At 53.2% G+C, this 27010-nt stretch overlaps 1 protein-coding gene across 4 annotated transcripts; it reads right to left on the bottom strand.

Annotated features, from left to right (window-relative positions):
• Positions 1-7323: 7323 nt before the first annotated feature.
• On the bottom strand, positions 7324-13655 carry SMUG1 (single-strand-selective monofunctional uracil-DNA glycosylase 1). 4 transcript variants are annotated; one of them, XM_049625635.1, is made up of 4 exons: positions 13590-13642; positions 12123-12357; positions 10320-10621; positions 7324-9276 (listed from the first exon to the last, which is right to left on the bottom strand). In XM_049625635.1, the coding sequence occupies exons 3-4, from the start codon at positions 10608-10610 to the stop codon at positions 8749-8751; spliced, it is 819 nt and encodes a 272-aa protein (XP_049481592.1). In that variant the 5' UTR covers positions 10611-10621; positions 12123-12357; positions 13590-13642; the 3' UTR covers positions 7324-8748. The 4 variants fall into 4 exon arrangements, with proteins under 4 accessions (XP_049481592.1, XP_049481593.1, XP_049481591.1 ...); XM_049625636.1 differs by lacking the exon at positions 12123-12357 and having other exon boundaries at positions 13590-13655; XM_049625634.1 differs by lacking the exon at positions 13590-13642 and having other exon boundaries at positions 12248-13565.
• Positions 13656-27010: the final 13355 nt, after the last annotated feature.

Raw genomic sequence — 27010 nt, forward strand, 5'->3', positions numbered from 1 at the left:
CCGTGTGGAGGCAGGCTGAGGGGTGAGGCCAGAGGGCCCAGCCCCAGGCCCGAGTCGCGGGGAGGGCCAGTGAGCTCCAGGGGAAGGCTGTGGGAGGTCACAGAGGCAGTGACACCAGGCCCTTGAGGAGCTGGCCATCCCGAGAGAAGCCGAGAGGGCACCGGCCAGGAAAAGGGCGGGGGGTGGGGGGGCACAGAGGCAGAAACGGGGAGAGAAGCAAAAGGTGCCAGATGGCACGAGCCGGAGACAGGAGGTGCCACAGAGAGCCAGACACCGGCTGACGGCGGCGGGGCAGAGCGGGGAGGCAGAGGCAGAGCGGCGAAGAGCGACGGGGGAGACGGAGGCGGCTGGCCCCGGAGGGCGGGCGGGGGGCAGGGACCAGCGAGACAAAGGGAGGCGCGCGGGGCCGAGGGGCGCCGCGGAAGGGAGCCGCGCGCACGGACGGAGCAGAAGGGCCGCGGCGCGGGCGAGGGGGCGGGGGAGCGAGCGGAGGCGGCGGCGCGGGCGCGGGCGGGCGCAGCGGGGCGGGGCGGGCGCCGGGAGCCGGCTCGTAAAAGCCGCGCCGAGCGGGGAAATTGCCGCCAGAATCGCTGAGCTCCACAAAACGCCGCCCGCGCGGCCCGCCGCCGCGCCCGCTCCAATCTCCAGCCTCATCGCCGCGCGGGCTGGTTATGCATTTAAATGTTATTTAATTGGATTGCGGAGGAGCTGGGGGCCAGAGCGGCCCCCCGCCCCGCCCCGCACGCGCCGCACGCCCGAGCTGCTCGCCTCCTCCGCAAATCTGTTTTCCGAGTCACAGATTGCAGCTCGCCCCCTCCCCGCACGCTTCCCCCCCAACCCCCGCCCCGACGGCTCCCCTGCGCTTCTGGGCTCCCTCTCCTGTTCCCCACCCGCGCGCGCGCGCGCGCGCGCGCGCACACACACACACACACACACACACACACGAGCGCCCGAACGGAGCCAGAGGACACTCAGAAAGACACAACAAGTCCCCTGAAAACGCACGGAAACGCAGACACACAAAGCCACGAGAGCAGCAAAAAAAAATGGGTCACACTAAATTACACAAGTGTTCGTCTGGAAGGTGAAAAAGTGAAGAGACGAGAACGATCCAGTGGATCACAAAAGTCCGCAAATGTGGGGAATACACTGGGGACCTACCCTCCAGAAGAAACACATCACCCTACCCCTTGGAATGGTTCTTACAAAGTGACAGACAGTACCACACATGGGAACAAGATCATGCTGACTCAGTGGCCTCCCAGGGTGACACACAGACCTTCCTTAAAGCTAGGTAAAGAGCCAAACACACATTCACTCTCACACTCAGAGCAAGGCCATGACGCCCCCAATCACCTGACTGTGTGCCTTTCCAGGTTGGAAGGCACACTCTTCCTCCAGAGACATCTTGTTCTCCCAAGCCACAGCAGAAAGCATCATCAGATGGGGTCCTGAGAGGCGATTGCACCGGGCATCAAATTTCTTACCACTGAACAAAGACACAAACAAACCTGAGCCCAAGTTACAACAGGTGGGCTTCAGGGTAGACACTGGGAAGGCCTTCCTAAAAACAGAAGGTTTGAGATCCCAAGAGGGGAGGCTGGGCATGTGTGTGAGGCTGGGCTTCTGCCCTATCAGTGGGAGACCCATTTTTGCAGCCTGGACTAGGAGTTAGCATCATCAAGGTAGATGGAAGGACAGAATGACCTGCCGAGCATGTCCTCCGCACACTCCCAACCGGCAGACAGGAAATTGCTGGCCTGAAATGATCAGGGTCAAGCTGCTTCAATTAATGAAAATGGAAATGGCAACCCGGCTTGGCACAGGACGCTGTGAAGGACTGTTCTGGGCTCTCAGCCACCCCCTCTGCAAGCTGGGCCTAGAGACTGGCATCGGGCTGAGATCCTTGAGCAGGATGTAGGGGCAGAAGAATGAGCAAGAAGATATGCAGGAACATTCTACTGCAGTTGTTTTGTTTTGGACAGAATAAGGGTCAAAACAGGAAGGGAGGGAAAGTTTCCCCGAATACATTATAATTCAACCTTGACCGGTAAGCTGGGGCTGAGGCCAGGCTGGCATTAAGGCTCCTGAAGAAGAAAGCAATTCGGCTTCCCCCAAAACTCTTTAATTCTGCATCACCTGATGGTCATAGCTGGGAAGTTTATCCATGTGTTTAACCTCAGTGTCTCATACTCCAACTGAAATTGTTTCCTTCTTTGGGGCATTAGGAAAAAAAAAAGAGAAAACAAAACACCTGGCCTACCTCCTCCTAAACCAGAATATTTGAGGAGTAGAGACTTAGTCTGGACTGGGCCATAATTGTTATTTCCTTCATTCCACTGATGTTCTCTGCCCAGCTGTGCCCAGGCTGGGGTTCTGGTCTTTTTTGCTCCCGCACCTGGACACCCCCTGACCCAACCTGCTGCAGTTTTCCACCCAACCACCCAGTTTTCCAAGAGCAAGAGATCAAAGAGGAAGCCCCTCTTGAGTGTCCCACAGAGCGCCCCCCCCCCAGCCCTTAGCTGTGCCAATCCCTTGCCCCCAGACACTCCCCTCATCCTGTTTCCTATCCCCTTGTGGTTTGGGGCTGAGAAATTCTTGGAGATCTGCCACAGGGGTCCCCTTTTTCGAACAGGAACTCAGTGGAGGTGGCAAGACGGCAAGTGATGAGGGAGCTCTGCAGTCACCACCCTCTCTTACAGGCACACTCACCTGCTGCCTACACTCCAAGGGCTAATCACTTCCACAGTCAGTGCGCCCAGGGCGCTGGGTTTAGAAGTTGTTCCCAACACATTTTCGCATTGATTGATACTATAATTATATGCCTGTATCTCCCAGCACCAGACAGTGAGCAACATGGCAGCAAAGAATCATGTAATTCACCTCTATCACTCCCTACGGTGACTAGCACAGGGAATGGCACACAGCGGATGAGTTAATAAATGCTTGACAAATTAAGAAACGAAAGTGAAGGATCACACAGCAGTCAAACGCAAGACTCAATCTTCCTTTACACCATCCTGTTTCAGTAAGAAAAAAAAATACAGGGGCGCCTGGGTGGCGCAGTCGGTTAAGCATCCGACTTCAGCCAGGTCACGATCTCGCGGTCCGTGAGTTCGAGCCCCGCGTCAGGCTCTGGGCTGATGGCTCGGAGCCTGGAGCCTGTTTCCGATTCTGTGTCTCCCTCTCTCTCTGCCCCTCCCCCGTTCATGCTCTGTCTCTCTCTGTCCCAAAAATAAATAAAAAACGTTTAAAAAAAAAATTAAAAAAAAAAAAAAGAAAAAAAATACAAATAAAAACAGTAGGAAGAGTCTTTTTCTTCCTCAACACGCTCCACCCTTCAGTCTCAGAAGCACCGCGACCCCAAGCACAGCTCGGCCTCTACCACCGAGTGTGCGTATGCATGTGCATGTGTTGGAATGGGACTTCTAAGCCTCCATCACTCCTCTGAACCAGAATTTCAGTCACCGTCACTGGGCAAAAGCAACAAACTCTGGGGACACACGTTACTTGGATGGGCACCTTGGGGGTGGATCTCCAAAGCCAGATTTGCGCATTACTTGCATATTTGTCCTGAACACCCACTTTGTGCCTGGTGTTGGGTTACCTACTGGGGTATGGAATATAAGAGACCCTCTCCTTGCCTTCAGGGCACCTAGTACAATCCTGCCTTAACCTTGGCCGCACATCTGTAGCACAAAGAGAAAAACAGATTCCAGGCTGCACTGCAGACCTCTCAAATCAAAAGCTCTTAAAGTGTAGCTCAGACCTGGGCCTTTTTTAAACCTCCACAGGCGAATTCTGATTCACAGGCAGGGTTGTAAGTGACTGATTTTTTTTTTTTTTTTTTTTTTTTTTTTTTTAATGAGAGAGAGAGAACGGGAGCAGAGCAGAGGGAGAATCTTTTTTTTTTTTTTTAATTTATTTATTTTTGAGAGAGAGCATGAGCCAGGAAGGGACAGCAAGAGAGGGAGAGACAGAATCCCAAGCAGGCTCCATGCTGTCAGCGCAGAGCCCATGCAGGACTTGATCCCACAAACTGACAGCCCAAATCAAGAGTCGGATGCTTAACCAACAGAGCCACCCTTGTGCACCACGCTACTGATCTCTTGATCACTGCTATCCAGAACTGTCTGAAATGATGAAATATTCCATATCTGTGGTGTATGTGTGGCTGTTGAGCACCTGAAACATGGCTAGTGATGGAGAAACTGAATTTTTAATTTTACTTCATTGACGTAAACAGCCACACGTGGCTAGCGGCTACTATATCAGCCCAAACTCTAGATGATCCCAAATCACTTCAATGCGGCTTTTAAATACTTCTCACAAGGGGCCCCTGGGTGGCTCAGTTGGTTGACGTCTGACTTTGGCTCAGGTCGTGATCTCACAGTGAGTTCGAGCTCCACGTCGGGCTCTGTGCTGACAGCTCAGAGCCTGGAGCCTGCTTCGGATTCTGTGTCTCCCCCTCTCTCTGCCCCTCCCATGCTCATGCTCTCTCAATAATAAATGTTAAAAAATTTTTTAAATACTTCTCAGAATATTGTTGTGTAGCTGCTCCAGTCTCCCTTCCCTTTGGCCCAGTAGCTTCTGCTCCCTAAGGACACTCCGATTTGCACTGAAAAAACTACTCTAGAATGAATTGAGGGAGTAGGGGCTGGTCTGATGGATTCAGCCCTATTGGGTAGCTAAGCCACTATACCACTCTACCCCAGACTAGAGGAAGGCACTCCTGAGTATCCTCTTTTATTAGAGGTTGATATTGGTAGGGGACAGGAAAAGCAGGGACATGACTTTAGATGCCTGTTATGGGCCAAATTGTGTCTCCCATGCCCCTCAAATTCACACGTTAAAAACAGAACTCCTAACATGACCGGATTTGGAGAAAGGGCCTTTGAAGAGGTAATTGAGGTTATGTGAGATCCTAAGGGTAAAACCCTAATCCAATATACTGGTGGAATATAAGAAAAGAGATACCAGGAGGCACACACACACACAGAACAGGCCACGGGAGGACGCAGTGAGAAGGCAGCCGTCTGCAAGCCAAGGAGAGAGGCCTCGGGAGAAAACAAACCCGCTGCCATTGGCAGCTTGGACTCCAAGCCTCGAGAATGGTGAGAAAATAAATGTGTTGTTTAAGCTACCCAGGCTGTGGTATTTTTGCGATGGCAGCCCTGGCCAACTGATACAGTGTCCTTAGGAAAAGTAGGCCTAGGTCCCTAATCAGTCTCTTGCTGACAAGACGTGCCCAAGAATTGAGGAACAGCAGCCCTACTAGAAGGCAGATCCAGCAGTGACTCTGCCACATCTGTCTTCAAGCCATCATCCTGGTCATTACTGTTCTAGTGTCCCTACACACTGCCCACCCCTACCCCATTTCATGATTCCCATCGCTAATTCTAGACTTCCACCTAGCCTTTGCTGTCCCACGAGGACACCTTCCCTATAATCCCCCTCCCCTTTCCCTTTCTGACCCCATTGCACCGACACTGCCTCCTATACAGGGCCTGCCCCTTCATCCCTATCTGTTGGGGATTTTTAACATTTTTTTTTATTTTTTGGCGGGGAGGAGAAAGAACCAGTGGGAGAGGGGCCGAAAGATGAGGGGTAGAGAGAGGATCCCAAGTAGGCTCCTCACGGTCAGCACAGAACCCGAGGAGGGCGGCTCGACCTCACAAACCGTGAGATCATGACCTGAGCTGAAATCAACAGACGGACGCTTAACCGACTGAGCCACGCGGGTGCCCCTATTGGATATTTTTAAATGTGAGTGTTCTGTGCATGTCTTTCCGCACTGGACTTCAAATACTCAAAGATGAGTCTAGCATTCGAGACCCTTCACAAGATGGCTTCAGTTTACCTCTCCAGCTGCTTCTCCCAACAAGGCCAAGTCCGCACTAATCTACCTGCTACCCCTTGAACATAACAACGATGCTCTCCGAAACTCCCAGTCTCTCAGGCCACGTGATGTGCCACCTCCTCCAGAAGGCTTTCTCTGACTACCTCAGCTACACACATAAGGGAACAATCTCTGTGCGCTTATTTCCGTGTCTAATCTAGTGCTCTGCCACATGTGGCGATAACTACTCAGCACCACGGTACTGACAGCCCAGAGGAAAGGAGTCAGAGGCATGAGGGGGTGTAAAAGTGCAATGCAATTCAGATGCTAACTACCCAGAGGGAGCACATACTCCACAGGCTTAAGGCCAAGTCCCCAGCAAGACTGCCCTCACTTCAGATGCCAGCTGTAAGTTCAGGGGTCCCCAGGAGACCTGTACTTCCAGGCCACAGGTCAGTACACTTCTGGAGGTGTCTGGGTGGCTCAGTCGGTTAAGTGACAGACTTTGGCTCAGGTCCTGGTCTCACGGTTCTCAAGTTCGAGCCCCGCATTGGGCTCACTGCTGTCAGTGTGGAGCCCACTTTGGATCCTCTGTCCCCCTCTCTGACTCTCACAAATGAACATTAAAAAAAAAAAAAAAAGTACACTTCTAACTGGCTACAAATTCAGGGGTTCCTATGACCCCCTCAGGTTCAAATAATTCATTAGAATGACTCACAGAACTCGGGAAAGCACTTGCTTATAACAAGTTTTATTATACAGGATACAAATTAGGACCAGCCAAGTGGACAGATATATAAGGCAAGGTCTGAGTGAGTCACAAACACAGCTTCTATGTACTTTCCCCACAGAATCAGGACACATCACCCTGCTGTTGCATCCATGTGTTCACCAGCCAGGGAGCTCACCAAAACCTGTGTCCTGAGTTTTCCTTAGGGTCTCATTACATAGGTATTATCTTTTTTTTTTTTTTTTTAATGTTTATTTATTTTTGAGAGAGACAGAGACAGAATGAGAGTAGGTTAGGGGCAGAGACAGACGGAGACACAGAATCCGAAGCAGGCTCCAGGCTCCGAGCTGTCAGCACAGAGCCCAACGTGGGGCTTGACCTCACGAGCTGTGAGATCATGACCTGAGCCAAAGTCGGATGCTCAACCCACTGAGCCACCCAGGCGCCCTTCCGGAGATATTATCAATCGAAATCATGGACCGTTTGGTTAAATTCAATCTCCAGCCCTCACTCCAACCTCCCCCCACCCAGGTCAGGCTGGTATCACCTAGCTCATACCCCAACCCTCTAATCAAATGGTTGGCCTTTCTGGCACAGTCAGCCCTCATCCAGAGTCAATTTCCACATAGCCTCTGGTGTGGTTCAGGGGCACTCCATGAATAACAAAGACACTCCTATTACTTGGGAAATTCCAAGGACTGAGAGACTCCCTCCCAAGACCCAAGGACAACAGCCAAATTCTTTAGTATACCAAAAAAAAAAAGTCTTTATTATACAAAAACCTCACGTTTCTTAAAGTTTATTTTATATGTATATTTTTTCAGTAATCTCTACACCTCACATGGGACTCCAACTCACAACCCCGAGATCATGAGTCACATGGTCCTCTGACCGAGCCAGCCAGGTTCCCCTATAGTAAAAATCTTATTAATTTTGAAAGCCGGAGATGCCCTGTCCCAGGAGATGGGAGTCCAACCAGTGTGTTCGTCATTAAGATGGCCTCAAGACCCATCCTATTCCCAAACTGACTCACCTTCCCAGTCCTCCTAAAGGGGCATGCCAGCCAGCAGACAGAAGAGATGAGTTAGGTGGAGATACCATGCTCCCATCCGCCCACTCACTGCCTGCTCCCCCGGGGCCCTGAGTAGCAGACGAACCCCTGACAGAGACCCTTAAGCTCTGGTGAGGCAATCAGAGACCTGTTTACATCTCTTCCCAGATACCCATGAGAACCCTTTGCAAACAGTGAAGAGGTAAGAGAAGGGAAAATCTAAACCACCACTTTGGACTCATATGCAGGAGGGAAAAAATAAAAAAAGGACCACACAAAAGGGTTTAGGAGCTTTTCATGCTTAGACTAAAAATCACAGGCTGGGGGTTTCATGAAGTGACTGGTCCATCTCTGGCAGGGCAAGAATCTGCCCCTCACCCAGCAAGGTCTGCAGAGCGCGGGAGCTCCCGCTGTAGTGTGATATAGCGATGCCCCACCCAAGAGGCAAGAAATCGAGATTAACAAGCACCCACCTGCCTGGCACTACGCAAGCCACTTTCAAGTGTTCCCTCACTTAATCCCCACACCAACCGCATGAGTTAGGGATCCTCGTTTTACAGATGAGGATCCTGAGGCTTGGAGAGGTTCGCTGATTTGCCCAAAGCCGTAAAGTCTCAAAGCCGAGATGAAAATCCGGGTCTTCTGGTCCTTCCCCACTCTGCCACACTGAATTCTTTCTCTGACCCAGCCTCAGTCTCCCGTGGGGAAGTTTCCTCTTAACATCCATGCCTCTCGCTTTGTCCTGGTCCCTGTGAGGAAAAGGCTCAGCTTGAAGGAAGCTGTTCTATGAGGACAGGTGGGGATCCTGGCAGGATCTTTTCTCTAACACAGCAAACACGACCTCAGAAGTCACTCTCAGCTGACCAGAGGCTCCCAAGGGAACACTGAGGTAGAGCAGTTTGCAGATGGCAGGTCTCTGTGGAGTTGGTTACCACACGACCAGAGGCAGTGCTGGAAGGAAGGTGAAGGAAGCAGCAAGCCAGAGTAGTGTCAAAACTGCCACGCCAGGTCCCAGCAACCAGGGAGGGAGCCCGGGAAGACTCTGTTGCTCCGGTCCAGGAAGCACGTGGCTTGCCCCAGAATGACTTGGGGACCTTGAACGTGTCCCGTGCCGGGCCACGTGGGCACTTATTTCATTAGCAGCGGCAGCAGCCCCAGCTCATTCAGTCTCTCCTTGGCCACAGCCTCCCAGCCCCTGTTGGCTTGAGGGCTACGAGGTGAGGGGTGCAGGAGCCCCTCCACCCGGACCACAGGCATCAGGCCTGCCAGAGCCCGCCGTGCCCGCTGCTCTGCCAGCCGCCCCACTCCCACCACCAGCTGCACCCCCAGCAGCTGCACCTGCCGGCGGAGGGCCGCGTCACAGGCCCCAAGAAGCTGTTCTCGCTGCTCGGCAGGTAGCTCCGCGGGAGTGACGTTGCGCCCACTGGGGGTCAGGAAGAGCAGAGGACACAGATTGTGGACAAAACAGTGACGGAAGAAGACTTCAGGCTGTCCACACAGTTTCCGGAAAAGGCCCCAGAACCGGGCACCGCTCACCTCTGACTGAGGGCACTCCAGTCCCAGCACTGGTCGCTTAGGGTGCTCTTGGGGAGGGGTCAACACATGCCCCCCGATGCCCAACCAGTCCCGGACTACGTTCACTTCCCCAAAGGGCACCTGCCGGGAGGGAGAGAGACATGGGGGTTTCGTTCCGGAGACCTGATGCCTGGGTTCTGGGTCAGCTGACCCCTTTCCACCCTGCATGGGGACCCAGTCTGGACACCCCACCCCCACCCCCTTCACCCAAAGGCTCGAGACAAAGATTCTGGCCCTAAGGTTTGATCCTGCTCATCTTTCTCCAACTTCTCATTGTGGACTGCAGTCCAGAAGAATCTGTTTGTTTGTTTCTATCCCCACCTGCCTTTGGGACCACATGCAAAGACTATATGGGAATATCTGGTCCTACACAGGATATGATGGGTAGTACTGGGGACAGACAGATGGTCTGAGACAGAAAGCTGCCAGGGGTAGAGGAGGCCCAAGGACAGGACTGACCACTGCTCTCTGGGCGCCCTCTCAGCCCCAAGCCTCAGGTTGTCATTTCCATCGATCATCATTGATCACCTTTCATCCCCCAGTTGGGGTCAATAAAAGCGATTGAGCCTCCTGCCCTGAAGCCTCTTCCCCTCCCCCATCGGCCAAGCACCCCCACTGAGGGGCATTCACTCATCCTGAGGTCTGAAAGGAAAGCAGGCAGGCCCCAGAGCCGGCTCTGTTTTCAATTTCTCTCAGCTAAGAAACAGAAGAAGGTCGGCTGGATGCCCTGCATCTCCTCCATACCCACCCCTGTCGACCAGTCTCCCCTGAGGACCCAGTAGTCCTGGTCCCTCTCCCGACCCCAACCATGCTCTAGGGAAAGAGGAGATCCGGCAAGGTAAGGGTTAGATGGAGCTAGCGGAAGGAAGGGCTCGCAGAGGCAATTAGTGGACAGCTCACAGGGGAAACGGAACTACCATTAATGTGCTTGGTTAACTACAGGCAGCAAGGCCAGGAGAGCGTCTGAAACCACAGGAGCCAGCATGTGTCCCGGGAGGGGACGAGGGGGCCGTACCCACACATGTGCACAGCCAGGCCCACGCTCCTCCCCCCACAGCACACACGACCAAACATCCACCCTGGAGCCTCCCACTCCACCCGCCAGGGGAAGCCAAGCCCTTTACCCCAGTCTGGGCCATGCCAAAGGGTCCTGGGTTCATGCCCAGGAACAGCACTTCCTTGGGGCCCTGGCAGTAGCGGATCACATAGCTACGGTGTGGCTCCCACGCATACTCCACAGGATTGTAGATGATGCCCACGGGCTCTGAGAACCGCAGCTGGCTCAGTTCAGAGCTGAGCCGAAGCTCCTCCTCCAGGAAGCCTTCAGCCAAGTTTTGAGGGCAAGGCTGGGGCTCCATTAGGGCACTTGCAGGTTCATGGAGGGGCCCCAGTGGATAAGCCTGGGGCAAAGCCATGTCACTGCCACCTGGAAAAGAGATGAACAGAAGCTTCAGCAGCCCTCAGCCCTAGAGTGAGAGGGATCCAGACTGGCCAGGGCTGCCCTTTCCTGGGCTCAGAAGAGACTGTCAGTCGTCCCCCACCCCCTAGGGTTGACTGAGTTCATCTCAGTTCTTGGTAGTGATGGGTCCTTCCTCTCCCCGCTTCAAGTATACTTCTTCTCCATATGTTACCTGGTTAGACTAAGCCATCGTGCCCCACTCCAAACCTCCTTTCCATCAGGCATAGGTCTTGAGTCACTAGTTCCTAGGCCATGCCAGACACATGGTAGGTGTTCAGCATATATTTACTGGTGGCAAACTTCCAGCGCCTCTAATGTCACCCTTAATAAAACAAGCGCAGCCAGGATGGGCTGTGTCCTGAAAACCAATGTGCTGAAGAATGAGATGCAGGTGCACAGCCAGAGCCCGGAGACTAATTACAGGAGGCTAATTACAATCGCTTCCAGGTGGTGAGCAATTGCTCTGTGCCAGGTACACCTCATTGGTCCCCCTAACAACCCCATGAGGGGACTATTATTGCTCCCATGTTACAGGTGAGAAGACTGAGGCTTAGTAAGGCCAAGTAACTGGCCCAGGGTCATGCGGTTAACAAGTAATGAAGCTGAAATCTGCACCCAATCTGTCTGGCTCAAGGCTACGCTCTTAACCACCCATCTCATCTTGCCTGAGACGGTTCAGTCAGCCACCCTGCTCATCCAACAACCCCCCCGCCCCAAACCCAGCCCAGCTTCTTGCCCACAGTCAAGAATTCTCAGTGGTGAGGATGATTACCAGGCTCAGAATAGACTCTTACAACCATGTAACCATGGCCAGAGCCTCAGGTTTTCTCATCCAAATACTAAGAATAATAATATCCACTCAATAATAGTAACATAAGGGACGTGGGGATGGGGGATGGGGGGTGGGGGGTGGGGAGGAAGTGGAGAAGCAGAGGAGAAAGGGGGAAGATGGGGGTGAGGAGGCCGAGGGAGCACTCCGGCAAGTTCTACAGCCTACAAAGGCAATTCTTCCCAATCTTCCTTCTCACAATTCCCCCGCAAACCCAGGGTTCCAGCCTGACCATTCCACTCACGCTTTCAAAATGCCTTTCCTACCCCAACTCCCAAAACTCTGCACACGCCATTTCTTCAAACCCGACCAGACACACTCTTTGAATCAACCAGGACTGTGACCCCTCTTCCTCTCCACACATCCAAATCGTACCCCAGCCTGCAAGATGCAGCTCCAGAGATCACACTGGTCCCTTCCCACCTCAGGACACTGTGGCATTTGCCGTGGCTTCCCAGTCCCACCCTACACATGAGAAGATCTGGTGTGAGACCTGGGAATCTGTATTTTAAACCAACTTCCTAGGGTGCCCTGTTCAGTTTCCCTCTATACCTTCAAGATCCTAGCTATTATTAGGTAATCAACAAATACCTGCTCAGCTCTGTCCATTCTATCTTTTCCAATCCTGTTTAAAACTACCTTCTACCTCGGAGTCTTTCCCGATGAACTCTCCATTTCTACAGCCTGAGTTCACTCAAGGTTCAGCTGTCCACTTGGCATTCTGCTTATTTCTGAGGGCTTGCCAGGCTCTGGGCGTTTCCAACCTGTTTGGGCCTCCCATAGGGCAGGGGTCAGGGTTCTTCTCCCTCTCAAACTCTTCTCCCAGAAGGGACCTCAGGGGCTGACTGAACAGCTTGATCCATCTGACCTCAGCCTAGGGGAGCAGAAGAGAAAAAAAAGTCAGGGCCAAACTTAGACAATCTTTCCCCAGACTGATCTCAGAAGTCTTTAACTGCTCTGTGCAGATGGCTAACCAGGGCCAACTGGGCTCAAACAAAAGCCCAGAAGGGAACTGTGGAGAACTCAAATGTCTTGAGGGGCCCCTGCTCGGCATCTCCTCATGTAGTGCCAATGTTAGTGGACTGGCTGTTCCAGCTCTGGGATCTCTCCTTCCACTGAGCCTACCTTTGACCTTTAGAGACCTGTGCTGGGGATACCAAGGCTGAGGGGTATGAAAAAGAGTGACAAGGCTTTGTTTTCAGCGTTCCAGTTTCAGAGCCTAACCTGATAACAAGAACCACAGTCTGAGTGTCAACTGAATCCATTTTTAGCCCTAGTTTTATCTCTAAGTTTCTCTTACGCAAGCCATTTAACTCTCCTCCCTATGAAATCACATATTCCATCCGACCTACCTATCAAAAGCTGTTAACTCATTTATTTTTTCCAATATTTATGAGTCTCTTACATGAAAGGCACTGTGGTCATCTCTTGAAGAAATAATAAATAAGAAAATGGAGGCCACGTTCAGAAAAACATAAAACAATTTTCATACACTGTCACTTGAGCTTTATTGTCCTAAACAAAGCACTACGAGAACCCAAAGGTGGAACTTGGAAGTCCTATCCAAAGTCACCAAGAACCAAAGACTTAAGAAACGTAGATACATTATAAATTACAGCGTCGTATTAGGTGCAAAGGCCGCGGAGGGTGATCCAGCAATGTCTGGCCATCTAGGTTCTCTGACACTAAATCCAGGAAGTGGAAGAAGGAATCCTAGACACTATCCACTCCCCTATCCCTTGGGGGCACTCCAAAGAGTCGACAGGGACAATCAGCAATCCTTAAACGAAAAGCAGCAGTAGTAGGTCATGGACTTAAAAACACCACTTTACCCCTCCTACTGGTTCTGAGAGGGCCGCCAGCTAGGGGTCCGTAAGAAACCTCCGCGTCCGCCCTAGGGCTCCGCCCGACGGGAAAGCCACGTCTCCGCAGGCCCTCAGGGAGGTTCCGTGGACTCGACTCTCCCTGCGCCGGGGCAAGCCCCAAACGGAGCAAGGGTCCCTCAAACACACACATTCTGACTCCCCGCTCGACACCGCCTCGCAACCCTGAGAGCCCCAAGCCGGCCCCCCAGCACCCCAGGTCCCCGGGTCCCGACTTCCTCACCTGGTTCAGCTCTCCATCCGGTTTCCGGTTCCCTTCCCCGCCCCCGGGCGCGGAGGACAGAGGGAATTGTAGTCTACTTTGCTTAGGGAAGGAGATTGGCGTAGCGGCGGCAACTTCCGCCGGAAATACTCAAATCCCCGGAAGGCGTGCTAAGTTAGCCCTAAGTGACTCTGGGGGTTGTAGTTTATTCCTTACATCAGAGCAAAATCAAGAAGGCTTTAGGAGAGACCAGGCTCATTAAGGACCTCAGAGGTCCTGGCCGCTAGCCCTCAAGGGCAGCACCCTTCCAAAAGTTCATTGACAAGACTTTTCCCAACAGGACTGCGAATCAAGGAGCTTCAACCATTCCCCAATCTCGAAGCTCACCTGAGGGTATTAAATGAAAAAAGACCATTTCTAGTCCTCCTGCTGCCCAAGGGATAAGAGATCTCTTCTTTGCAGCCCTCAAAGGACAGTATCTAGAACATCCAAGGAGGCACTTCTGGAATCTGCTAACAACTTTATTCTTATTTATTTATTTATTTATTTATTTTGCTGACAACTCTTTAGTAGTGGCTTTGAGACACTTACATTTCCCATTACTGCCCAAGCCTGTGTTTCCATGGCTTTCCCATTTGATTTCTCTCTCTCCTCTGCTGTGCAGTCTACCCAGCCCTATAATCTCCCATCCTTCCAAATCCTTCCCCTCAAATACTCTGTCCAGGACACCTTCCCTGACCAATCCTAACCCCATGGCTGCACCTAACAGTCCATTCCCTCCCACCTCCCCAACCCAAAACAATGTCCAGAGCTGTCCCGTTCCTAATTTTGTTCTTGTCCCCCACCTGGGTATATTTCTGTGTCCTGACTCTCAGATTTTCATTACACGGGGAAGCCCCATAAGGCTAACTATCTTCTAAATCCCTCCCACCCCCTACCCCCTGCACCCCTCAGCACAGCCATGACTGAGATCAAGAAGAAGCAAGGTCTCCCTACAGGTGGTAAAGAAGGAGACCAGTGAACCCCAGGACAGGAAAAGGAGAGAGAACAAGGATGCTACCCCCTTCCCAACCCTCCCCTGCTCTCCTACAAACAGACAAAAACTTAATTGGGTGCGGTATGAGCTTCAGGGAACTGTGAGCAGCAACCCTCTGACACCAAAGGTGAAAAACCACCCCACCTTTGCAAGACTTTGGAAATAAAGTTAATCATCCACCTCACAGTCTGTTATTCCCTGAGCTTACATTTGTATCAGATTCTTTCCCTGCTTGTCCTTGCCTCTCTCTGCCTATGTAAATGTCTCTCTATCCCTACTCTCTTGATACTTCTCTGTATCTATGTGTCTCGGTCTTCCTCTGTGTACATCTATCCCCATGCCTCTGCTTCTTTCTCTGGAATGACTGAAATAAGAGTATCCGGAGCTTCTAGAACCAACTGCCCCCTCAGGCTCCTCTCTCTTCATAGATCTATGTGTTTGTATGTCTCTGAACCAAAATTATGGGGGCGGGGTGGGGGAACCACACTGTGTTGTCATCTTATTGCTTAAAAATGCTAGGAGCCTCACCATCCTTTGGACAACCCTCCTGCCCCACCCCATCCCTTTGCCACTTGGTTGCGAGCTGCTTCCAGTGTATCATCATGGTGGCCCCTCCACATTCCAAGGCCACTCCTGGTAAGAAAGTAATGAGTAAAATGAGTGACAAGCAAACAGAGATACCCCCAGGACCCCCACTCCCAATGTCAACTTCCAGGAAGACTTAGAGGACTGTTTCTGTCCCTGTAAGCCCATTTACACCAGGAGCCCAAAGATAGGGAGTCCCAACATAGGCAGAAACTGAGTCTGAGGCAACCCCACAGTGAGTTCTTGTAGCTGGCCCCGCAGGGCTCTGGGAGCCTTCTCTGTCTCTAGACCATGCTACTCTTCCCCACCTGGTGGGTCCTTCTCAGGGAAGATGGAGGTGAGGAACTCTCCTGAAGTGGGGGTGCTTAGTAACAGAGACAGAGAGATTTTCAAAAGGTTAAGCCTAAGAGATGAAACTTGGGCTGGGGTGGGGGCTGCCAACCTGTCTTGCCTATGTCCTAGTCTCCTGGCCCTCTGGGAAGTCTCCAAAGCCTGGCCGACTGTGATTTATGGTTAGAACTTACCTAGCAGGAGCAGGAGCAGACCTGTAGCCTGGACAGAGCCTGGAGAGTTGGGCCACTCCTTAGGGTCCAGCCAGGCTTGGGGCAGGGCCCTCTGCTGCCCAGCAGGCTGCTCCTGGAGCCAGAGCCCAGGCAGGAAGGGGTTAACGGGAGGGCTTGTTTTCCTTTGGTTTCCTGGAGCTGCCGAGGCTGTGTTGGGCCACGAGCGCCATCTATCGGCCTCTGGTGGTCCTAGCTCTGACTCTCCGCTCATTGGCTTCTAGGCGGATCTTTTAGCCCTTCTTCCCCTGCCTCCATGCTTCCAGAGTAGAGGGGGGTTGCCTAGCTGCGCGGCTCCAGTGTAGAAAATAGGTATCAGGGATTGGAAGAGGTGAGGGCCGCGTTTCCCCCTCCCCAAGTACCAGATGTCACCCTTGGTAACTCCTGCCACCTCTGCCCTAGGGGACCTCAACGGGCTTCTGGTGTTTGACTTTCAGCCTAGCCATATCCTCCAGCTCCTCCACACTAGGGGGTTTCCCTCTCTCAGCCCAATAAACATAAAAAAAAAAAAAAAAAAAAGCCTTGGAGGGGTGCCTGGGTGGCTCAGTTGGTTAAACATCCAACTCTTGATTTCAGCTCAGGTCACAATCTCGCGGCTGTTGAGTTTGAACCCCACAGCCATCTTGGCACTGACGGTGCAGAGCCTACTTGGGATTCTCTCTCCCCCCTGTCCCCCTACCCCTCTTGCTCTCTCTCTCTCTCTCTCTCTCTCTCAAAATAAATAAAACTTAACAAAAATAAAATAAAAAGCGTTGGAGAAGAGAGGTGGCATAGCAGAGGCCTTCAGAGTGTGGTCTCAGGACTAGGACTGCCTGGATTTGGATCCCAGCTTTGCCACTTACTGACCTTGGGCAAGATGCTTCTCCGTGCCTCAGTTAGCTCAGTTGTAAAATCGGATAGTCATTGTAATCCATCTTTTCTTTGGTGATAATTAAATGACTTCATTACAGGGGTGCCTGGGTGGCTCGGTCGGTTGAGCGTCCGACTTCAGCTTGGGTCATGATCTCACAGTTCGTGAGTTCGAGCCCCGCATCCGGCTGTGTGCTGATGGCTCAGAGCCTGGAGCCTGCTTCACATTCTGGGTCTCCCTCTCTCTCTCTGCTTCTCCCCTGCTCACACTCTGTCTCTCAAAAATAAATAAAGATTTTTTTTAATTAAAAAAAAATGACTTCAGGGGCGCCTGGGTGGCGCAGTCGGTTAAGCGTCCGGCTTCAGCCAGGTCACGATCTCGCGGTCCGTGAGTTCGAGCCCCGCGTCAGGCTCTGGGCTGATGGCTCGGAGCCTGGAGCCTGTTTCCGATTCTGTGTCTCCCTCTCTCTCTGCCCCTCCCCCGTTCATGCTCTGTCTCTCTCTGTCCCAGGAATGAATAAAAAACGTTGAAAAAAATTAAAAAAAAAATGACTTCATTACATAGGTGCTTAGTACCGTGGCTAGCACAGAATAGTGCTCTAGAAAGGTTAGTTATTGTTGTTGCGACTGTGTGTTCGGGTCTCAGGCAGATGCTAGTCGGACAACCCAAGATCCAGGCCACAGAGCCATATCAGACGCACAAGCACAGAGGTCAAGACTGGGCAATGCATCCCTGGAGATTTCCACAGAGACAGTGACCCATATGGGCTAGGTGTGGGGGCCGGAAGTTCGGGATTGCAAGGGAAGTTCTCCAAGATCATCAGGAAATTGGATGAGAGGGTCAGAGAAAGAAAGAACTTGAGATAAAGATGTAGGAAGGAAAAGCACTAAAAAAAAAAAGGTATTAGCAGGCCCTTCAAAGGACCTTGAATAAGGGAGGGGAGAGAACTCCCTGACGTGTGGGGTGAGCAAGGGCCACGGCATCCCAAAAACATGTCCTCCTTGGTACAGGCACAAAAGTCTCAAGGTTGACCAGGCTTCCCAGTCCTCCAAAAATATATCATATCGAAGGCCCATGCCAGCTCTGTGGGGACTTAACGTTTCAGTGTTTTCCCCCAACCTTGTGGGGAGGTGACTCACAAAGGGAGAACTCTCTTGTCCCGCTCTCCCCTCCCTCCCAGAATGGGAGAACTGGAGAAGCCTGGCCGTGGACACATCCATTGCTTTGTTAACAGGTTCACCCTGTTCCCATGTCTTCTATCGCTCTGCCTTCCTCTACCTTACTGGCAAATGGGTACAGAGGCTACTTCTCCAAGGGGTGAGATAAGGGGCAGAGTGACATGCTCCCAGAGAAGACAGAAATGCAGAGCCAGTGGGGTTCCTGGTCCAGCCTCACCACCCCCCACCCCCACCTCAGCCCCAAGGCAGCACAGACCAGCTTTACGGATTGATGGTCACTTAACCGAAGGCAGGTGACAGCTTCCAGGTCTCTCCAACTCAGGTGTTCTCCTTCTCCTGGGGCCTGGACGCCGGGGTCCCCAGGAGAGGAGCAGGACAGGCTGGATGGGCTGATTTGCATCGCTTACTTGGGAAGCAATTATCGGAGGAGCTGTCAGCTCAGCGCGGCTCTCTCTTCACTAATCGGATTTTCACCGGAGCCTGGGGCTGGGGGGTGCTAAGTAATTTGGCTTGATGCGGTGGTGGGAGGTGTTGGGGCCGGGAGGCCGGGCAATCCGTCTGAGTGGTGTTCGAGTTGTCCGGAGCAATTATCCTGAGGGGACCACACAGATCTCAGATGGACGGCCAGCCAAGGGGACTGGACTGGTCCCCAAATCCTGCAGCACAACTTGTGGCAGAGTAGGAGGAGCCTCTCCCGCAGGGTGAGCCAAGTTAAGCCACTGAGAAGAGTCTAGATGAGTCTGTGAGAGGGGAGCCACCTAGCCAAGTAGGAAGGAGGCCCAACATACCACCTTCTGGCCTACCCGCCACCCGGCCCTGCCCTACCCTGCACTGCCAAGGAACCAGCAGCCGAGCAGGGACTTGACCGAGGAGGAGCCTACCAAGCCCTGCTTCCCTCCCTGCAGTGCTCCCAGGCCACGCTGTCCCTGCCCTTGTCACTGCCTCTGTCACTTGCCTTCTCTTGTCTCCACAGCCCTTTTGAACCTGTCCCCGCTGCCCTACTCCGTATCTCCCCAAGTTCACAATGGACGGCTGACCCCTTTCTCTGCCTCTGCCCTCCATTTCACACCTTTCAGAACAGCGATAAGGATGATGACAGTAGCGAACCTTTCCTGAGTTTTTCTTCTACACCAGACACCGCCCTAAGTACTTTACACGGGCTCCTCGTAGTAACACGGCAAGGGCCGTACTCTATATCCCCGCTTACTGACGAGGACACTGCTGCTGACTGAACTTCCTGAAGGAGGGACCACATCTGGTCTTTGCATCCTAAGTTACCAGGACAGCTCTGGTCCGTGTCTGATGCCCAAGAAACGTCTGTTGACCGAATCAACGATCCAATGAGTGATTTACCCTCTTCGCTACTCCTGGCTGGCCTCCAGGTGACATCCACATCCCCGGTTTGGCCTCCCCACCCTCTCATATCCTGACGCCCCTGTCATCTCAGCCTGACCTTCCTCACGCCTCTCCACACACTCTATCCCATGACACATTGGAAAGCTTTGCTGATTCATCCTCTACCGCCTTTGCACAGTGACCCATCTTGTCCCCTTTGCCTGGAACATTCTTCCCTCCCCATCTCTGGCACTGAATACATTCTACTCACTCCCCTTGGAAGCATTCTCTGATCCTCCCTTTGCTTGCGCATCCCCGGGGAGCCTTGTCACCAACTCTTAAGTGTTTCACTTATTGCTAACGTACCTTACAGCCCCTGCTCGATTGTTTTGAGAGGTCGGCAATCATTCCCCTCTCTCCTGGGCACAAGCCCACTGCCTTGTACCTATTAGGTGCTCAATAAATATCTGTTGAAAACAGAAAAATATCTGCTGTGCATTTTTGTTTATCTCATTCAGAGATGCCCTTATGGCGGGTTGAAGGAGCACTCAACTTTGGGGGAAACTTGGGAGTTGGGGGTTTGGCAATGGCCGACGGTAACTACCAGCTGTATGTCCTTGGGCTGATCATTTCATTCTTCCCCTGGAAGAGAGGATGACAAAACCGACCGTAAAGGATCCGTAACACATCCTGGTCTTATCTGCTCAGAGTCTGTCTCCAAAGTTGTGGAGATCTGTCTCTCTCCATGTTTCTGCCTCACTACTGAGCCTCTGCCTCTCTGACAGCCACCATCTCAGGCATAGCCCAGGAGTCCTACCACCCAGCCCCCTTGCTGTCACTAGGCCTGTCATTTTTTTCCTGATGCTACCATTCCCGGGAGGTGGCCCCACCCTTCTGCCGAGAGCCCAGAGGACCAGCCTCACCTTGGCTTCCTCACCCCCTTAGCAAGTGAGACCTTGAGTTCTCCCTCTGAAAATATTAATAATAAAGAAACGAGGCACTGGGCATGCAACTGGATGCAAATTGGCCCCAATTCTCAGTCCAAGAAACGGAATGCCTGAGCTATGGACCCAGAGAAATCCTGTGCTCATTTGCATGCTATTTGCATTATATTTACATGTGATCAATTTCATGTTCAAATGCACAACCCTCCCCCCACCCAGTTGTTCTCCCCTGGGGTCCCCCCTCAGCCTCTGATCCCCATCATTCCCCCCCCCAGCCCCTACCCCACTTCCCCTAGCTCCTGCCACAACCCCCTTCATCCTTTTCCTTCTTCCTGCCGAGGTCCCCGATGCCCCCTCCCAGCTCCCTCCGGTACCAGCAAGGACCCACTTGCCCAACACCCGGAATAGATTCCTGGGGTCTTACCCTTCAGTTCAGGAGGGGCATCCCTGCCTGCCCCCTCCCGCCCCGAGCCGGGCGGGCGCAGCAGACAGCAAGCGCGTCTCTCAGCAAATCCCAGCCCCATTCAGCCTGGTGATTAATGGCGCTGCCCTCCCCATGAACCTGCCTTTAATACTGAGGAAGTTATGAAACCGCTATACATCAGCAGCTCCGGCCCCGCTGCCCCCACCCGCCTCCTCCTCTCCTCCACCCCCCACCCTCCAGCTCCCTCTTCAAAATCTCATTTGGGCTCCTGCCGCCTGGGCCCAGCCCTCCGCTGGCCTTTGCTGGGGGGAGGGGGTGTCTGCCCCTGCTGCCATCCCTGGTAAGGACCCACATCTCATTTTCCCTTCCTCTCTCCCCCCTGCTCCGCCCTCTCTCCCTCCCCCCCCCCCCATGGCTGCATCTCCGGACCCATTTAGAATTGCTGACATTTTATCTGCATTACATACATCACTCCGTCCCCAGCAGCCATCTCTCATGGATTGGGGGGGGGGGGGAAGGGCGGGGTGGTCCTGAGCTTGGGAAGATGGTGGGAAATAGGGTGAAGGTGGGGAGATAGATAGCACTTCCTCCACACCCCTTTCCCTTCAGGGCCTCCCCCAGCCACCTAGGAGGTTATACAGCTGAGACCCCCCACTCCCCAGGTAGGTGGTGGCAGAGATTGGTACCTTGGACTTCTCATGCAAGTCCCTGCTACCTTACGACATTAAAAGACATTTAGACTACATGGACCCAGGAAGGTCATATTGGCCATCACCTTTCCTTCCATGGAACTCTTCCATGGGAGATTATGAACATGGTTGCTAAATCGTTTTTGCTCATCTCTTCTCACATTTCCTACACCCCTCTTTTGGGAAGTCCCTCTGAATATCTAACCACTGTGCCTCATGCTGCAGCCATTATTTTCTTCTTGTTTTGTCCTCAGAAGGTCGAAAAGCAGTGTCGGCTCTCCAGTGAATTATAGACCCTTTGTTCCAATGCCTGAGTAATCATAAATATGGCCACCTACCCACACTCCTGATTCTTATAAGTATGAGAGGAGGCACAAGATGGGGCCATCCCGGAAAGGAGGAAACTGAGGCCCAGCTTCAGGAGGAAGAAAAGTGAGAACCTGTCCAAGACCAGGAGGCCAGGACCCAGGGGTCCCACGGTCCCAACGAGCAGTTTTGTCTCCCTGGGGAGGTGGACAGGGCAGAAGGCAACAACAGACAGACAGATCGGGGCCGACAGACAGACAGCAGAGAGGGGGGAAAGGAGAGGCTGGGAGAGAGACAGGCAAACAAAGAGACAAACAAACAAAGAGCCAGACAGACAAAGGGACCGTCAGCCAGGGACAGGCAGACAGGCGAGAGGAAGCTGACAGGGGACTGCGGCGGCATGTTCCAGGCTGGACACAGAGAAGCGCTCTCTCTGTCTGTCCCTGCCAGTCAGGGTCTCTGCCAGAATGTGTCTTTCGGGATCTCTGGGGCTTTTTGTTCACTGGGTCCACAACTATCATTTCCTGGGAATTTTTGTTCTCTTGAGGCCTCTCCATGCCGTGTCCCTGTCCCTTAAGTTTCCCTCTCTGTGGTCTCATCCCAGCGACCCCAGTCTGGGGCCATCTCTCTGACCTGCCCGTCATGTACCCTCTCAGGGAGACCAGACACTTCCTGTGGGTTTGGGGAGGCTCCCACAGCAACCCGGCCGATCCTCCAGGGATGGACAGGAGGGGCAAGGCCTCCAGCTCTGGGGACAGCTCCTGGGCCTGCAGAACCGAAAGGGCAGTATAGAACCGTGTCCCCATATCTGGCCAGGCTTATCCAATGCGGCAGGAGGAGCTCCAGCAGGAAGGGGAAGGACCCTCTGCTCCCCCCACCCTCCCGCTAGCTCAGCCCCAGACAAAACAGACCTCAGGCAGGGATATAGCGGGGAGTGGCTGATTTACATGGTGTTTGCATCTCATTTGCATGCCCCTGATTCCCAGTCATCCCACAGACCTTGTCCCTCTAATTCCAGGCTCTCTCGAGCTCAGTCTGGCCCCCGGGAGGGTTGGGGGCAGAGAGAGGGTGGGTGGGAGCGAGGGTGGGGTCCACACACTGGTGCCAGTGAGTCTGTCATACATCTCCCGCCAGCACAAGACACTTCCTTGCCCTGCCAAGGGACACCTTCTCTCCTCCCTTACAGACAGCATTTCGGTACCGGCACCAGCCACACACTATCCTCCAGACATGATTTTCGCTGTCCTCCCTCTGACCTTGTCCCCGCGTTTCCCCCAGATTTCCCCTCCTCTGTTTAGTTCAACATTAGCCATTCTTTAAGGTCAGGCCCCAAGCCCTCCTCTTCCATGAAGATTTCCTTGGTCACACAGTCCAGAGTGATCATAAAACTACAGTTCTCAGTACTGGAAGGCACCCCAGGAAGCCACACCGTTTTGCCTTACCTGTCTTCAGGTAACTGATGAATCACTATCCCCATTTTATAGATGAGGCTACTGAGGCCCGGGATCTGTTAAGTAACTTTCCCAGGGCAGTATGGTCAGCAAGTAGGGAGAAAATGAGAACTCTTCTGAATGTCTCCATTCTACCCTCTCCTTGTCATTCATTTGGCCCTGAGCAATGCCCTGTTCTGCACCCCTCTTGCTGTCCGGTGAGCTAACCATTAGATAACTGTTGCTTACCCTCTTCTGGGCTGGGATTGTAGTCTCCCACAAGCTCCCTGGGATCCAGCCACACCAAATCACTGGCAGTTCCCTGAATTCTCCTCGCCCTTCCTCAGCAACGTGCTTTTACCCATGGTGGCCCCTCTAACAGGACTGCCTTTCTTCCCACCACCTTATGAACTGGAAAAACTCCAGCTCATCCTTCAAAACCCAGCTGAGCTGTTGCCTCCTCCATGAAGGCTTCCCTGATGTTCCTCTGAGCTCCCTCCCCCCCCAACACCACCACACACACACTATATTTAAGCCTGGCATGCTGTACTTGTCACATTGCTACTGACAGCCCCGCCCCCCTCCCTAACCACAAGCCTTTCAGGGACTTGTCCTACTCGGCTCTTTCGCCAAAGCATACATTTTTTCATTGGACCAGATTTCATTACCACATTCTTTCTCCAAGGCAGGCCCACGGAACAGAGGCATCAACCTGTTGGGGAGGTCAAACAGAAGGTCCAAGAGGTGGGGGCCGTATGTAAAAGGAGAAGTCCCAGAAGATTGTCCAAGGGCTCAGGATGTGTCCTTCTGGCTTTTCTAAAAGCTAATCAAATGATTGAACGGAGAGAAGAAGGTAGAGGAACAGAGGAATATAGCTGAAGGGGAAGTGGGGAAGAAGGAAGACAGGGAGAAGAAAACAAGGAATGAAAGACGTGGGGTGAGGGGCAGAAGGAAGAAGGGTCAGAGAAGGCCGGTGAGGAAAGAGGGAGGGGCGAGAAGGAGGGAGCCCAAACTTCCGATTCTCAAACATGCGCAGCAGAGACCCGGAAGTTGGGCCTTCGTGACACTCCTGCCCCTATTTTCCTGTCTGGGAAATGGGCACATCTCTCCTTCTCCGAGAACAAGTGAGGCTGGGGAGAGGGCAAAGGACAGAAACACCTGCTGTGCTGTGTGCCCCGAGGCCCCTAACACCCCCTACCTCACAAAACTCACCTGAGAGGCAGGATTTACTCCCACCCTACAGATGTGAGGGACCCAGGCAGAGAGGTAGGTACTCCATTTGCTTCCAGGAGGCGGGGTCTGACTCCAAAACCCTTCTCTTCCCACAGCCCCAGGGCCCTTTCAGCATTATGGACAGGAGAGAGAGAGAGAGAGAGAGAGAGAGAGAGAGAGAACATTTCACATCACACTTGAAAGTCAAGATGCAGAGGAGAGAGGGGGGACCAGTCATCTCCCCACCCTGTGGAAGGGTATGAGGTTGTGGTGTCACTTCCCACTTCCGGGAGAGCCCCCCTGCATCGACTCAGTCTTTGCCTAAGAGGCTGGTGATACTCAGTCTAAAAATCTAACGACTTAACAGGGGCTCTGAAGACACACGTAAGAGGAGGCAGAAAACTGCCCCTCCTCCTTCCCTCCGCCGGTGATCACCAAGCCAGCGGAGGGAGTGGGTCAGGTGTTTTCCTCTGAAAGACCCCACACAGATCTCTTCCTTGTCCCCAGAACCCAAAGGCCCAGAAACGTCCATGGTCCTCTGAGGCTCGGAGACGCACAGTGGCAGGTAACCGTACCCAGCCCTCCTCTCTTCTCGGATCCCCACCAGGGAAGTGCAGGTAGGACTGTGGATTACCGGGGACTCTCCCAACCCCACAGAACCGGAGCCTCACCGCAGGTGAACAGGCAACTGCCCTGTGTACAGCCCCTTTCAGAAGCTCTCTGTCAGAAAGTCCTTCCTAATGTCTAGCTTACATCTTTCCTGCTGCTGTCTATCCAGTCCTTAGCTATGATGTCAGGACAGAATCTGAGCTCTCATGGTCAGAGAATGGGGAAGAGAATAAATATTTTACTTCAAGCCTGGGGGGTAAGGAGTGATCATGCACACACACACACACACACACACACACAAAAGAATTTTTTTAAGTGGCTAACTGAGCCCAGTCTCTTCCCCCCCTAGTAGCAGTGGAAATGGAAGGTAGACAGATGGAAAGACTTCCAGACAGAGAAAAGGGGTACTTCCAGAATAGGACTATGAAGGGCAAAGGCGACATCCCTCTCTGATGGCCTCCCAGCCTGGCAGAGACCCTTCCTCAGTGGTACTTGAAAGAGGATGGCCAACACTTCCAGAAAAGCTCAGTGTTCAGGGGCTGCTGGGAACCCTTGCAGCTCCAGCTGAGGGGAAAAAAGAAAAACCTGGTCCCGGAGCCCCCTTGTGGCCATGCGGAGACAGGACAGGCAGCTCGGAGTCCGGATGCCCAGCCTTCAGAGCCAGGGAGCAGGGGTGGGGGAGCACCGACCCAGTGAGGGGCAAACCCTGGTGCCCCACCTTCTGAGAAAGGCCCAGTCTGCAGCCCTGAGCTCATCACACCCAATGGCTAACCCCGGGACGATGGGGCCTCTGCAGCTCCCAGGCAAGGGTTGACCACACAGGGACCACAGGCATGCCCACATCCCCAGACAGGGCCCCTCACACCCCTAGCTCCACAGAGAGGATGACCCCCCGCAGACCCTCCGTGATGGGGGATGGCTGGAGCGGACCGTGAGACCAGTGGGGTCTTGAGGAACCCATGACCACCAAGCCCTCCCCCAACGTCCATGAAGAGGTCAGGTACAGAGTCACCCCATAGGGACTTGGTGGGGGGTGTGAAGAAGAGGAACTAGGGAGAAGAAGAGGGTCATAAACCTGGACAGAGACCAGGCTTCCTCCCGGACCCACAGCCCCCTTCCAGGACTGCTCCCTTTGGCTATTTGGAAGTTCTTCCAGGCATCTAACCTCAATCCTTCCAGCTGGGATTGGAGAGGCTGGCTCCATTATTCTGGCTCTTTGCCTTGGTCATAAACCAAACAATTCTGAAACCTGGAGAGGAAGGAAGGATGGATGAGAGGGAGGGAGCAGGAGGCAAGGGGGAGTCAGATAAGACAGGTGAGAGTCGGCAAGGTGGTGTTTCAGACCCTCTCTCCTCCCCATCTATGAGGAAGGAGCAAGGAATATTGGACACCGCTTGGAGGAGGGACTTGGTGCAAACGACAGGGTCGTTTGGGGACACTGGGGCCAGGTCGATGAGGACATCCTCTGAAAATATTTTAGATTATTAGAAACTGGAAATGACAGGACGAGAGAGGAAAGGAAGAGGAAGGGGACATGGCAGGAGATGGAAAAGGGAAGTGTCTCGTCCACAAAGAGAAACCAGCACAGAGAGAGTGGAGAAAAAAGCCACAGGCCGGAAGCGGGGACCTACGGAGCTCAGGATTGTCTCACTTAACAGCTCTGGTCTTTCTTTCCTGGGTTTCCTTTCCTGGAGCCAATAGTGCCTGTCGGGGATCTAAGCGAATGCAGCCAATATCCAGCACTGTCAAGAGTCGAGCACAGTGCTTCCTCACAATTACAGGCCAGCGAGTGAATCAGGGAGGCAGGGAGGCAGGGAGGGAGGGAATCAGGGAGGTCCTCCAGCCTCCTAGCTCCACGACCCATCGCTGGCTGCCTATCAGGACCATGGCAGGCTTAGGGAAACAGGACTAGGTCCAGACCCCAGAGCTCCTGGATAAGAGGGGCCTGGGAATCTGAATTCTAACCTGCACCCCCACACACACCAAACCCCCAGTGTTTCTGAGTCAGCACCTGAGAACTGCTGACTTCGTCTCACACTATCATTTTTCAGGGAAAGGAAATGACGCCCCGAGAAGCACAGCCACCTGCCTAGGTCACCGGCTGCACACTGGACCCCACACGTGCAGGCAGGGAGGGCCTCTCACTTCTCCGTGCCTCCTCAGTCCCTGACTCCAGGAAAGATCTTCCTGGCCTTGCCTCTCAGTCCTGATGTTGCTGAGGCCTCCTTTCCACTCTCTAGTGCAGGAACAGACCCCTTCTCTTTCTTCACCAGCATCTGAGTTG

Source organism: Panthera uncia, chromosome B4, assembly GCF_023721935.1.
Source record: "Panthera uncia isolate 11264 chromosome B4, Puncia_PCG_1.0, whole genome shotgun sequence".
Taxonomy (NCBI): domain Eukaryota; kingdom Metazoa; phylum Chordata; class Mammalia; order Carnivora; family Felidae; genus Panthera; species Panthera uncia.

What these genes read in the sequence shown, in the direction of transcription:
- SMUG1 (XM_049625636.1), bottom strand. Translation starts at nt 10,610, where the DNA reads ATGGCTTTGCCCCAGGCTTATCCACTGGGGCCCCTCCATGAACCTGCA. An exon ending in TTGGCATGGCCCAGACTGGG is followed by an intron (nt 9,277 to 10,319) that starts GTAAAGGGCTTG and finishes CCCTCCCGGCAG; the next exon opens with GTGCCCTTTGGGGAAGTGAA.